General features: G+C 44.9%; 1 protein-coding gene across 2 annotated transcripts in view; it reads right to left on the bottom strand.

Annotated features, from left to right (window-relative positions):
* The window catches only part of LOC126109382 (uncharacterized), a 228,298-nt gene extending 223,743 nt beyond the window's left edge, over positions 1 to 4,555 (bottom strand). For both annotated transcript variants that reach the window (XM_049914403.1, XM_049914404.1), the window contains exon 1: positions 4,518 to 4,555. In XM_049914403.1, the coding sequence (XP_049770360.1) occupies positions 4,518 to 4,528 (11 nt within the window). In that variant the 5' untranslated portion in view covers positions 4,529 to 4,555. The remainder of the gene's footprint in view (positions 1 to 4,517) is intronic.
* Positions 4,556 to 14,780: the final 10,225 nt, after the last annotated feature.

The raw sequence follows: 14,780 nt of genomic DNA, 5'->3' as shown, positions 1-14,780 counted from the left end.
AGATGAGTTTTGTTAATTGGATAGCAAAATAACTGATGATAGCCGAAGTAGAGGGGATATGAAGAGTGGAGTGGCAACGGGAAGAAAAGTGTTTCTGAAGAAGAGAAATTTGTTAACATCGAACGTAGATTTATCTGTTAAAAAGTCTTTTCTGTAAGTATTCGTATGGAGTGTAGCCATGTATGGAAGTGAAAGATGGACGATAAACAGTTCTGACAAGAAGGAAATAGAAGCTTTTGAAGTATGGAGATACGGAAGACTGCTGAAGATTAGATGGATAGATCACGACACTAATGATGATACGTTGAACAGAATTGGGGAGAAAAGAAATTTGTGGCACAACCTGACTAGAAGAAGTGATCGTTTCGTAGGACACATTCTGAGCCATCAACGGATCACTAATTTAGTATTAGAGGGACGTGATGGGGGTACAAATTGTAGAGAGAACCTATGACATGAATACAGTAAGCAGATTCAGAAGGATGTAGGTTGCAATAATTATTTGGAGATGAAGAGGCTTGCACAGGATAGAGTAGCTGCCGCAAACTAGTTTTCGGACTGAAGACCACAACAACAGCATAAAAAAGCATCAACAAATTTATATTAAATATTGGCATGAGACCCACTGTAGTCCTGGTAGAGATTATGGTACTGGTGGGCCACCAGAGGTGCAGACCCACTGCAGTTCTTGTAGAAATTTTGGACAGGCACACTGTAGTCCTGGTAGAGATTGTGGTATTGGTGGGCCACCAGATGTGCAGACCCACTGTAGTCCTTGTAGAAATAATGGTATTGGCGGGTCATCAGAGATGCAGACCCACTGTAGTCCTTGTAGAGATGGCCAGCAGCCATCTGTTGTGACTGTGCGGGTGCACAATCACCATTGAAGAGTCTTGCAGAGAATATAGCAAGTCCATAATCACCACTTGTGCACTCACAAAGTTTTTGGAATTGACCTTAGAACCAGCAATGCTGTTATCCAGTCCCTTGCTGAATTATCAACACACGTGCAAACACTATCAGTCCCTACTTCTCACATATTGCCCATATACTATGACCAACAGAAACGTGTGCAGTGAAATGTAACTTACAAGTTACTTAAATTGATGAACTGGTGTCAATTACAATATTATAACATGAGAATACAGGTTCAGACTGACAGTCAAAGGGAACGTGGAGTTGAGACTTGTGCTTTGAAACAACCGCTTAAAACTGATCCAGATTTTCTGTCAGAGGTCATTACTGGTGATGAGTCATGGTGTTATGGTTAGAAGCAAGAATCAAGCCAGTGGAAAACATTATCATCACGCCGTCCAAAAAATTTCGCAAAGTCAAATAATTATCAAAACAAGGCTGATTTGCTTTCAGGATGCCAAGAGCGTGGCTCACTCAGCTTGTTCCCCCCGGTCAGACCGTCAACGAAACCTTTAATGTGAAAGTTTCAAGAAGATTGCGCAACAATGTTCGTCAACAACCTGACTAGAAGAAGTGATCGTTTCGTAGGACACATTCTGAGCCATCAACGGATCACTAATTTAGTATTAGAGGGACGTGATGGGGGTACAAATTGTAGAGAGAACCTATGACATGAATACAGTAAGCAGATTCAGAAGGATGTAGGTTGCAATAATTATTTGGAGATGAAGAGGCTTGCACAGGATAGAGTAGCTGCCGCAAACTAGTTTTCGGACTGAAGACCACAACAACAGCATAAAAAAGCATCAACAAATTTATATTAAATATTGGCATAAAAACGGAGTAAAGAAGCGCAAATGTTAAAGAAAGGTTTCCATGAGTCTTCTGTGAGAAAATCAAGGGTTTACGAGTGCTATAAGCGTTCTGAATACGACGCACCAACACATCAACAGCCGATGAAACACTTGGAAAAAGTGAAAGAAATTGTTATAAGCAATCACCCAATCGCAGTCAGAGAAGGTGCCGATGATGTTGGCATATTGTCTCGTACCTTGAAATATTTTCGGATATTTTGGGCTTGAAGTTTCCGAAAACGAAATCTGTTAAAAGACTGTTCGATTTCGAGCAAAAACAGCGGCGAATGTAAGTAACTCAGTACTCGACAGGTAAAGTTAACAACGATGCAGAACTTCTGAAGCAGGTCATAACAGGAGGTGTCATACGGGGTTTACGGATATGACGTCGATATTAAAGCTCAGTCGTCCCACTGGAAGCATTCTGGGTCGCCAAGACCGAAGAAAGTTCGAAAGTTGCGGTCAAATTAGCGGCGTAGTCCACCATGAGGCTTTAGCACAAGTCGAATCATAAATGAGGAGAATTACTTACAAGTTCAACGCTGTTTGCATGAAACGGTTCGAAACAAGCCCCTGGATTCCTATCGAAACAGTTCAGCCCACGATAATGCACCTGCTCTCACTCGCTGCTTGTTCGTCAATTTGTGGCCAAATTTTGAAAAAAACGCTGGCATTCGAGTGTAATATCTTGTGGCAACTGGTTTGAAGGGATATAAGTCTGGAGTAGACGAGCAGTCGTTGGACCTTTTTGCTTAAGAGCCAGTACTGACATAGTGGGATCTCACCTCGGGCCGCATGCGTACCGATCTTATTGCTAATTGGTAACATACGAGAAAAAGTAATGAGCCTTCAGTATTAAGGGGGCGATATGTTGTCCGCCTATCCCAAACTACGTACTAATGGATAAGACTTGGCACCATTCAGAGCACGTCGTGTCGACTATTCTCTATTTCAGTTTGCTGCCACCCTCAGCGACGCCAAAGGCATGACTGTAATTACCTGACGAATTTCTGTTGTGCTGTCTGTGTGAGTTGATGATTAATTGATTTATAACAGTAACTGGACCAATTTTTAAATACATTATACAATAAGAGACACGATCACAAATGTTTATAAATGTTCTGTACATATATTTTCTTTTACTATGCTCATTGTGTTGCACTACAATAGTATTAACTTAATTTCATATTCCGTGCTTCAAATAAGTATCCCATTTTAATATGGCCGTCTCTGCAATTCATAGACGTGAATCCATGTTACTTCTATATCAAAATTTATGCCGTAGCAGCTGATCGGTAGGACCTGTGCGTGAGTTGTCAGTTCTGCAAGACAAACAATAAAGCATTCCTCCTCTCAGCTGTTAGCTTTGAAACTTTTACCGTTAGTTCGCGTTTCTGAATTCGACTGTTACTTGCTAATAATGGAAACTCCCCATCGCAGCCGCCGCAGATTTGTTGGTAAAATGGCACAGTGGACAGCCCGTCAAAAACTGAACACAGGTCAAGCACGATAACAGGAGGAAGGTGTACTGAACTGCGAAAAAAGAAGCACAATAGAAACAGTGAACGATCAGAACCACGGCGTCGTGGTTGTGTGGTCACTATGTTGGACTGCAAAGTAGAAGATCCGTGTTAAATCACTCTCCTGCCCTAATTTTTTTTCACAATATTATGAACTTTCCATTCGATCATTGACGTGTTTGTTTTTCTTCTGTATTCTCGGCAACCGTCATACTATACATTGGTTATAGAATATCGGTCAAGTGGTAAAAATATATTACCGTCGCAAGTAAATGTGACGATTAGTGAGAGCATGCGAGATGCCGCATAGACCTTTCACAGAAACGAAAACAACAATAGACGGCTGTGAACTACGTTACAACAAGGAAATTCAAGAGTCAAAACTTCCAAAACGGAACGCAAGAGTCATGTACTTGGTACATTCGTAGATTAAATAGGAGGCACGTACGTCTGGGGGTCCCATCCTTACACCGTACTGTTGCAAACCGACGTTACACGACGACACGACAGATTTGAATACAGCGGAGAGACACGCCAGTGACCGGACGCAAAGTTCATAATTTTATATAAGGTGCGAGGGAGATTTGAAAGCGGATCTCCCCCTTAGCAGTCCAACACCGTCACCGTATAACCATGACGCCGTGGCTTTTCATGGACCTTTTTCTGTTTCTATTTTGCCTGTTTCTTCACAGTTCAGCACGCCTTCTTCCTGTTTTCATGTTTATTTGTGTTCAGTTTTTGACGGAATGGGAAGTTTCCCTTGTAAGAGTCTATTATCCTCAAATACGGCTGCGAACAACGGCCGCACGGATACCTGCTACGGGCCGCATTGTAGATCACTGACGAAGACGAATGTCGGTTAAGTAAAATTCTGTCAAAATAAATAAATAAATAATGTTTTTTTACGTCGCGCCGTAAATCGTAAGCTATTGAAGGTTGATTTCTTATATCCTCTTCGCCCTTAAGAGTTTGCTACAATTTGTAAGGAAATAGTTCTCTCTATGAATTACCAAGGTACTGTAACCTCACTTCACCGATTTGACAAAATTTACGAACACCATTCGTGAAAAACGATTAATGTTTGTAGAACTGTTTTTTGATAACACAAGCAAAATCGATTCAAGTGTAACACGGAAATACGGCAACGAAAATTTTTTCCCGAAATTCGGTTTTCGTCTTCCGCAAAACGTGTCACGTGTAAAGGCGCTGGCGCTGCGGTGGTACTCACCCGAGCTTCATGGCTGGTTCCGACGTGCACGGAGGCCGACGGAGATATGAAGGGAGCAGCTCAGGCCACTAGGCTGAGGAAACAGCGCAGGCGGCGGAGGCGGTAAACACCTCTCCACCCCCCCCCCCCCACCCTGCCCCACCCACGCTACAGTGCAGGCGTTGCGACGCGAAGCTCCTGACAAGACGCCACCGCCGTTCAAAATAGCCCGCCTCGTGGGTCACCACCTTCACTCCGCGCTCTTGCGGAACTGGAGACCACCAGACCTAAAGCCGTCCTCACACGACCATGTTTCTCATCGTTAAGCACGCCAGACGTGGCTTACGTCGGGTTGGTCCACGCACAAAAACGAGCTTGCGACGTGCACATTATCATTACAGAAGGGATTTTTAGGTGCAGCACATTTCCAATAATATAGTCATTTTCAAAGCGACAGATCAATATACACTCCTGGAAATTGAAATAAGAACACCGTGAATTCATTGTCCCAGGAAGGGGAAACTTTATTGACACGTTCCTGGGGTCAGATACATCACATGATCACACTGACAGAACCACAGGCACATAGACACAGGCAACAGAGCATGCACAATGTCGGCACTAGTACAGTGTATATCCACCTTTCGCAGCAATGCAGGCTGCTATTCTCCCATGGAGACGATCGTAGAGATGCTGGATGTAGTCCTGTGGAACGGCTTGCCATGCCATTTCCACCTGGCGCCTCAGTTGGACCAGCGTTCGTGCTGGACGTGCAGACCGCGTGAGACGACGCTTCATCCAGTCCCAAACATGCTCAATGGGGGACAGATCCGGAGATCTTGCTGGCCAGGGTAGTTGACTTACACCTTCTAGAGCACGTTGGGTGGCACGGGATACAGGCGGACGTGCATTGTCCTGTTGGAACAGCAAGTTCCCTTGCCGGTCTAGGAATGGTAGAACGATGGGTTCGATGACGGTTTGGATGTACCGTGCACTATTCAGTGTCCCCTCTACGATCACCAGTGGTGTACGGCCAGTGTAGGAGATCGCTCCCCACACCATGATGCCGGGTGTTGGCCCTGTGTGCCTCGGTCGTATGCAGTCCTGATTGTGGCGCTCACCTGCACGGCTCATCGCTGAAGACGACACGTCTCCATTCGTCCCTGTAATCTGTAAGTAATCTGTCTAGATGCATGTAATGTTTGTAGCTTTAAGTTAGTTATGAATAGTAACCTACGTATGACTTACTGTTTACTAACTACGGTACCGTAAATGTCACTAATTCTGTGTATAAGTTTAATACATGCTTCACCAGTTTAATTCCGCCGGGAAGCGAGAGTTTGAAGATGTGACGATTATACACCATCTGCGTGCCATCATATGCATATTTACAGCCTTTCTCTTAAAACCTGCAGCCTAAATTGTTCGTCATACGAAGTCTAATTATTCTCGCTGTGCACTGCGATATGTTTTGTCGCATTGTGTTGCATGTTAACATGGTCAACCATCACACAACTTACTGCTCTCCTACAGCGATCTCTGCACCTCACTTCATTATAACAGAAAAAATAATGGTAGCAATGCGGTGAATCAGTTTCAGCAAGGGGTTTTGTTTGGATCCTATCTTAGCTGCAAACTAGACAAGATCATTTTCAATCCTACTGCAGCCATTGTGATTTATCCCACCTCAGAACAATTAGTATTCTGAGTCACAATACAGTTTAGCATACCATCTTTTTGATGTGATTTGCAGGTTGAAAAACCACAACAGCCGGACAAAAGAAGTGAAGCATCCAGAAGGGGAAGAGGAAATGAAATAGCACTCGAAACGTTGGGAGGTAAGTGACATTATTTCAGTGATTACAAAATCGAGTCAAATTTACAAAGAAGTTGACAGTACGAACCCGCTTATCAGTATACCGTTGCACCCCATCTCAGCCGGATGCATGCACTTATTCAGTTGAGAAGGGTTTGATAAAGCCGTTGTATCCTCTCCTGCGTCAGGCTAGCCTACAACTGTCGTATCTGTCCCTGATAACCTCGCCGGCCGCGGTGGCCGTGCGGTTCTGGCGCTGCAGTCCGGAACCGCGGGACTGCTACGGTCGCAGGTTCGAATCCTGCTTCGGGCATGGGTGTGTGTGATGTCCTTAGGTTAGTTAGGTTTAAGTAGTTCTAAGTTCTAGGGGACTTATGACCTAAGATGTTGAGTCCCATAGTGCTCAGAGCCATTTGAACCATTTGAACCTGATAACCTCGGATAGTGGCATTGGAACGGAGATGACGTCCTAGACGATCCCACAGGGTAAAGTTGAGGCAAACAGACAAAACGTAAGAAAATGCCTGGTATCATCTTGTTGAAGTTGGCAATAGCATTGGAGCAAAGGGAACACCACCCCTCTCTGCATTGTTGCCAGATGTGTGCAAGATGGCGGCGATGACATCATCCAAGGTGGTGGCATGTAGACTTGGCAACAGCACATGACGTCAACCAAGATGGCGGCTATGACGTCATATAAGATGGCTGATTTTGGTGGGAAATTTGAATTTTGGCGGGAGATAGGTCAATTGGGCTACCTCCATTAATGTAACCACCTCCCCCAGAAAATGGCGGGAAATTCAAATTTCAAGAGGATAATGCATCACACCACAGTTATCTCTTCTAACCTAAGAAAATCGAAGGAAGATAGGTCACTTGGGCTACATCCAGATACCAAAGTCACCTGACTGCCACCTCTTCCTAGGAACTGGCGCCAAGTTTGAATTTTGGTGGTAAAGAAAGGTCAATTCTCGTATCTCGACTAAGCTGAGAAAATGGCATGAAAGAAAGGTTACCTCCACTAACCTAAGTCACATGAGCACCACCTCTTCCTAAGGATTTGTGGGAAAAGAACTCAACCAGTGCTGGATATAAGTCTTTATTTCAACAATTTCATGCAGTACAGCCATCCAGTGTGTTCACCACAAGGTCCAGACTCCAACTGACATAGTAAACAGTACTGCAGCCAGTGGGCGCTCTCATCTGTGATGTAATCCAAGATGGTGGGAAACAGTGTGTTGGCCACGAGGTCCTGACTCAAACAGACCTAGTACACAGTGCCACCACCAGAGTGCGCTATAGTCCAAGATGGCGACCATGACGTCAGGGAAATATGCAAGTACCATTAGACCTGTGATGTACCGGGCACACTGATAAGGTTCCCACCACAAATCCAAGATGGCGGCGGTGGGAAGTTAAAAAAGTGCCACATCCCCCACCCAGGTGGGAAATTCCAATTTTCACAGATTTTTGTGAGTGCCACACCTACCTGGACTTAGAAGGAAGTAGTTAAAGTCTCCACCACAATCATCAACTGACCACCACGTCCCCTTACCAACCCATGTTGGTGGGCTAACGTGTACTAATATGCACAGTGAATGACGTCATCCAAGATGGCGGCTATCACGTCAGTTGATGATGCAAGTGTCACACCCCCCCCTGGTGAGAAGTTTGAATTTTTGTGGGAAGATAGGTCAATTGGACTACTTCAACTAACCTAACCCCCCTTCCCTCCCACAGAAAATTAGCAGGAAGTTCAAATTCCAATGGGATAATGCATCACACCACTGTTATGTCTACTAACCAAAAAAAATCGAGGGAAAATATGTCATTTGGGCTATCCCCACTATCCTAACTCACCAGACCACCACCTCTTCCTTGGAACTGGCGCCAAGTTTGAATTTTGGTGGTAACGAAAAGTCAATTCGCATATCTCTACTAAGCTAAGAACATGGAGTGAAAGAAAGGACACTTTGACTACCTCAACTAACCTAAGTCATCCAACTACCACATCATCCTAGGAACTGGCGCCAAGTTTGAATTTTGGCATGAAGGTATGACAATTGGGCTACCTCTGCTACCCTAAAAAATGGCGTGAAAGAAAGGACACTTGGATTACCTCCACTAACTTAAGTCACCCGATCGCCACCTCCTCCTAGGGATTCGTGAGAGAAGGACTCAGACATGCACTGGGCTGGTGGAGAGAGGAACGAGTGTACTTCATTTATTTTGGAACAATTTATTTAGGGATGGAGTATATTTATTACGCTGATACAAAATACACACTCTGACATGCTTGGGGTCACGTCACACAGCTTTCAGACATGCAAACCACTAGAAGACCCTGCAAACATGCTTGCTAATCGTCAACTGTCGAAATCATGCTGCTGTCTTTTATTTAAACAATTTGAGCCACTACCGCCATCCAGTGTGTTTGCCACGAGGTCCAGAGCCCAACTGACCTAAAGCACAGCACCACCACCAGAGTGTGCTATCATCCCTCTCTTATGTTTGACCGCTTTCTCTCTATCGTCATTCTAACGGAACACCTCTGATGCATGGATACCAATGTCACAGAGTGTGCTGTTCCACCGCTCGTGACATGTGTGTGACGCCCATACTGATGTTACAGATCATGCTGTCCCAACACTCATGATGTGTTTGTGTGTGTAAGGACATATGGATGTCACAGATCGTGCTAAACAAAAACTGTTCCACTACTTCTAAATAATTCAGTACACTGATGTGCAGACACGAAATTGTAAATTGTCTAAATAACACATAGCACAGCCTACAGACTGCTTGCAAAATAATCAAACAGACATGCGCAAGCTCCGTTCGCCACCCCCTGTCCACTAGACAGCTCAAGAGGTTAACGATAGCCCCTGCAAAGTGACGTGGCCGTGAGCAGTCAAATCACACACATGTGCCCATTAATGTCCCACACGCATGAGGTGGTGGCGCCCCTTTCATACTAGACACTTGAGAAATTCCTTGCAAAATACTTCATCACCTAGACACTGGACGTACGCATCATCACAGCTGTGTGCCGCTGTTGAACTCAGGTGAAAGTTGCCTCTATTTCAAGTATACAGTCACTGTTATACTGACGTCACAGAACTGCAAGGCGCACTCAGACAGCCTCCAAATGCAAGACACCACCGGGCAGCACGTGTTCGTACCATTCATCACAGAGTAGCTACAAACCTTCGCAAACGCATCTAACAAAGTTCTCAATCTTATACTCATGTCACGTGACTATGTAAAAAATAAGAACCGTGGAAATTGTACGGTGTCCCAGAAATAGTTAACGCTCGCTTTCCTGATGTCTCAGCTTGTATGCAGGAAAACTTTTGCCCTAACAGAACGTGTTACGAAAATAACGCATAATAAACGTCGAATGCAGTCTTCGTCATGGACCTAACATGGTACCCACTCCATCATATGTTACCTTTCCTGCTTTCAACATACACAAATGGTCCCTGGGATAGGTATATCACAGCATAAAGGATGTGAATGAACTGAGCATTATAATTGGCTCTTACCGAATTTACCCGCCGAATTACTGATGCCTCCGGTATCAAAGCACCATGCACCCTTTCTTTCATTTTGCAGATGGGACTTTCATCGGTAAAATTATTTCTACAGATCATCAAGTACATACGAGACTCACAAGAATATTGGAAGCCAGGAACATATTTGCCAGTCTAACTACAATTAAATATTATTACAATTGCTGCAGCAGTCCGACACCAATCGATGTACACATAATTTCTGCTCTTGACGGTTGTGCTTTTGGATCGAATCTCAGTATCTATAGTGCACATAATTTTCCACATAAAAAATCTCTCTCATGCCCTGGTGGTTATCGATGTTCTGAAACTATACATCAATGCACTATATACATAGTTTACACAATGTAAGCCACAATAACTTTACAATACAATATATATACATTTTACACAAACAGTGCAGTATCTTTTGTACCTGTACATCACCTGAAAAAATTATGGTATGCCGACACTCACACCAGTTATATGTCTCGGTGCTCCTCAGTCCTAGGCAAGCACTGTCAGCCTTTTCTTTTTTTCTACAGACATGACATTCAACGGCAATAAACTACAATCCTGGAAACTGAAATAAGAACACCGTGAATTCATTGTCCCAGGAAGGGGAAACTTTATTGACACATTCCTGGGGTCAGATACATCACATGATCACACTGACAGAACCACAGGCACATAGACACAGGCAACAGAGCATGCACAATGTCGGCACTAGTACAGTGTATATCCACCTTTCGCAGCAATGCAGGCTGCTATTCTCCCATGGAGACGATCGTAGAGATGCTGGATGTAGTCCTGTGGAACGGCTTGCCATGCCATTTCCACCTGGCGCCTCAGTTGGACCAGCGTTCGTGCTGGACGTGCAGACCGCATGAGACGACGCTTCATCCAGTCCCAAACATGCTCAATGGGGGACAGATCCGGAGATCTTGCTGGCCAGGGTAGTTGACTTACACCTTCTAGAGCACGTTGGGTGGCACGGGATACATGCGGACGTGCATTGTCCTGTTGGAACAGCAAGTTCCCTTGCCGGTCTAGGAATGGTAGAACGATGGGTTCGATGACGGTTTGGATGTACCGTGCACTATTCAGTGTCCCCTCGACGATCACCAGTGGTGTACGGCCAGTGTAGGAGATCGCTCCCCACACCATGATGCCGGGTGTTGGCCCTGTGTGCCTCGGTCGTATGCAGTCCTGATTGTGGCGCTCACCTGCACGGCGCCAAACACGCATACGACCATCATTGGCACCAAGGCAGAAGCGACTCTCATCGCTGAAGACGACACGTCTCCATTCGTCCCTCCATTCACGCCTGTCGCGACACCACTGGAGGCGGGCTGCACGATGTTGGGGCGTGAGCGGAAGACGGCCTAACGGTGTGCGGGACCGTAGCCCAGCTTCATGGAGACGGTTGCGAATGGTCCTCGCCGATACCCCAGGAGCAACAGTGTCCCTAATTTGCTGGGAAGTGACGGTGCGGTCCCCTACGGCACTGCGTAGGATCCTACGGTCTTGGCGTGCATCCGTGCATCCGTGCATCGCTGCGGTCCGGTCCCAGGTCGACGGGCACGTGCACCTTCCGCCGACCACTGGCGACAACATCGATGTACTGTGGAGACCTCACACCCCACGTGTTGAGCAATTCGGTGGTACGTCCACCCGGCCTCCCGCATGCCCACTATACGCCCTCGCTCAAAGTCCATCAACTGCACATACGGTTCACGTCCACGCTGTCGCGGCATGCTACCAGTGTTAAAGACTGCGATGGAGCTCCGTATGCCACGGCAAACTGGCTGACACTGACGGCGGCAGTGCACAAATGCTGCGCAGCTAGCGCCATTCGACGGCCAACACCGCGGTTCCTGGTGTGTCCACTGTGCTGTGCGTGTGATCATTGCTTGTACAGCCCTCTCGCAGTGTCCGGAGCAAGTATGGTGGGTCTGACACACCGGTGTCAATGTGTTCTTTTTTCCATTTCCAGGAGTGTATTTTACACTGATCACCATATTGCACCGACAACTAAACCTCACAAAGTGCCTCACATATTGTCAAATACAGAAAGATTCTTACTCAATTACGGTGCTCTAACACAGGACAGGAGCTTGAATATTAGAGGGTGAAACTGATATCCAACCCAGCAATATATTACCGCGTACTGTGTCGTTGTAGTAAACGTACAATTCATATCCTCTGCCATACAATATCATCCCTTTTACATCAGAGCACCCTAAGCGGACCGAACTCTCAGAACTGCTCTACAAATTCGGGATTGTTTCCTCTCGGCATAAACACGTTACTGTTCCTGATCTGAACCTGATTCCTTGCTTTTCGCTTTTCTACGCACATGTCCAGACTCGGGGATTACAAGAACACACGTATTTTCACATAGTTCGCCATAATAGGAGACCATTTTCGCGCTACTTCTCAATATCAAGCACTAGGCAGCATCCTACCGATCGCTGGCGCAACATAATTCCCAACATATAGACTGGAAATTATTTCTCTACAAACCCAAACTTTAGCGATGTTCAGTGTGCTATAGACCACTGAGTAACTTCAAACAAATAGAGGAATGTGATATTTCGACTTTCGAATACCGATGTCGTTGATGTGACACATTCCAAATCATACCTATAATTTACAATCCGACTAAGGTCTTTCCCATGTCTAGATAACAAACGTGTCTTCCACATGCTAGATGCATACTCCACAATCGATCTTCTCTCAACTAGATAAAGGTGCGAAATGTGCAGAACCAATCAACTGAACAATTTACATGGGAGCGAATAATGGTCCAGCACAAACGCACCTCCATACACATTCTTCTCAAATTTCCACTTGATCACAAAACCGCCCAACACATATTTAGTATTAGTTCGCTATTTGGTTGTCTAGACGATGGCAAAGTTAACTAAGATACATTCACATACTCCAACAGGCATCTGCATTCGGACAGCTGCTGCCGTTAATGGGAAACGTGAATCATTGCCTCCATAGTCGATGCATACACTTAATCATTTTCGAAAACCGATCATATGTATGTTTTATAATTATACTTAGAATTAAATGTTATGATCGTGGTCTCAAAAGAATGGTATTCGACAATGACTGAAGTATTGGAAATACACCCTGTTGAAGGCTGTGGCTCTGGAAATGGCAACATCTGCACATTCCTTACGACTGACCATAGTCATCTCCTTTACATACATCGGAACACAAACACATACATTATAAGCCTGATGCTCAATTGCGAACATATCACGCACTGCACACTACCACTAAGTGTATTAATACTTGCCCAATAAAAGATTCCACACAATGCAAAGTAATACTGATCGAAAATCAATGATGGGTGGGCATGACTCTTAGTTTTCTTGCGAGTATCCATGTTAAAAGCTATACCCACTTTAGAAATCAAGGTGCTACATTACCTCTGAATGAGGTGTTTTTTCCGGACAAATACCATGACGGCGATGGTAGGAATGTGTATTATTAGACCAACATGTAGCCCACGATGCAACCTCGTGATAAAATTAACGCATTTTGAAAGTGATTCGGCTAAGGAACGTGGTATGTAAGCGGGATTTGCGACTCCCTCACACCGTACAGCTAGATAATTCTATAGTATTTGTAGTGCATTCTGTCCCGATACTATATCAGAAGTTCTGCGATATATCCACTGAGTTATAGGCGACGACTGATTGAGAAGGAACACAACTGTATTAGTAGATGATGTGCTCATTGAGGTTGTAAGAAAATGTACACTATGTTGTCAGATTAGTGTCACACTATCCGCTAGAAATGATCTCCATGATTTCGAATCAGGTATTTCCATTCAAGCACTTACCTGCATCGGATTACACCCGCATGTGAATCATATTTCTGGCACACTCATATCTCGCAATGAGTCACCTTCCTTGAAACTGTCTGTTACAGTAAAATTACAATCTGCTTGTAGCCAGTCCCTATGTGTCTTGCAGCTGACCCCATTTCTACAGCTCCGTGCATGTTATCATTCCATTTTAAGTCGGAACTGAGCAGAAGGCAGAGAAAACCATACCCACCACCTCCTGCAACCTGTGTAGAAACAGAGCGACCTGAGTTAGTGCGACAGGAGTATGTTTTGACCATTCGATGGAAATGCGCGCATTGTGTAAACTTCATACAGGTACTACCGAGCCACGTCCATTCAAATCTGTCACCCCAACATCCTATCAACATTATTCTCTACACCCAAACAGAGAAAAATTAAGGACTATAGAAGTTACACTAACTTCGTTCAACATAGAACTCACCTAGGCACCATTGCTCGCACGATGACGCATAGATGTGCTGTGGCTCCAGCGCGGAGAGGAAGTTTTGGCAATTGTTCCCCAGAATGGCGCAGCATGCAGCCCTCCAAGCATTCCTAACGGTATAACCAGTCCCTCACCGAATTTACACCTCAAACTGCTGCTGCTACTATCGCCAGTGTTGCACGATCATATCAAAATACAGGCACTGCAGAGGCCACTTTAAAGTTTGATCACCGAACTAGGCGAACGATCATATCCGACAAACTATTGTATGAGACTCTCCGTCTGGTTCTGTTTAGTTGTTTGAAACACTGTCTTATAATACGCTTTTGTGCAATGCTAAAACATTTCGTTTTTCTGCCATTACTTCGAGGCCTGTGCCTGGTTCTAACCTGACATTAATAAGTTCTGAGCCAAGACATTTTGCTGGAATGTAGACGTTGCACGGTGTAAATCATGTTCTTACGGCGGATAGCATAAGACGCCTCACATCGGCTGATATTAAATAAAAGATACTTACAACATAAGGAAATCGGAAGAGTCTTACAGCGTTGGCGTAGGTTTCCAAACTACAGTCCGAAGGTGATTCACGAGCTCTGCATTTATA

This window comes from Schistocerca cancellata, chromosome 12 (genome assembly GCF_023864275.1).
Source record: "Schistocerca cancellata isolate TAMUIC-IGC-003103 chromosome 12, iqSchCanc2.1, whole genome shotgun sequence".
Classification (NCBI taxonomy): domain Eukaryota; kingdom Metazoa; phylum Arthropoda; class Insecta; order Orthoptera; family Acrididae; genus Schistocerca; species Schistocerca cancellata.
The sequence above is the reverse complement of the archived record's forward strand: the minus strand, read 5'-3'. Positions and strand labels throughout refer to the sequence as shown.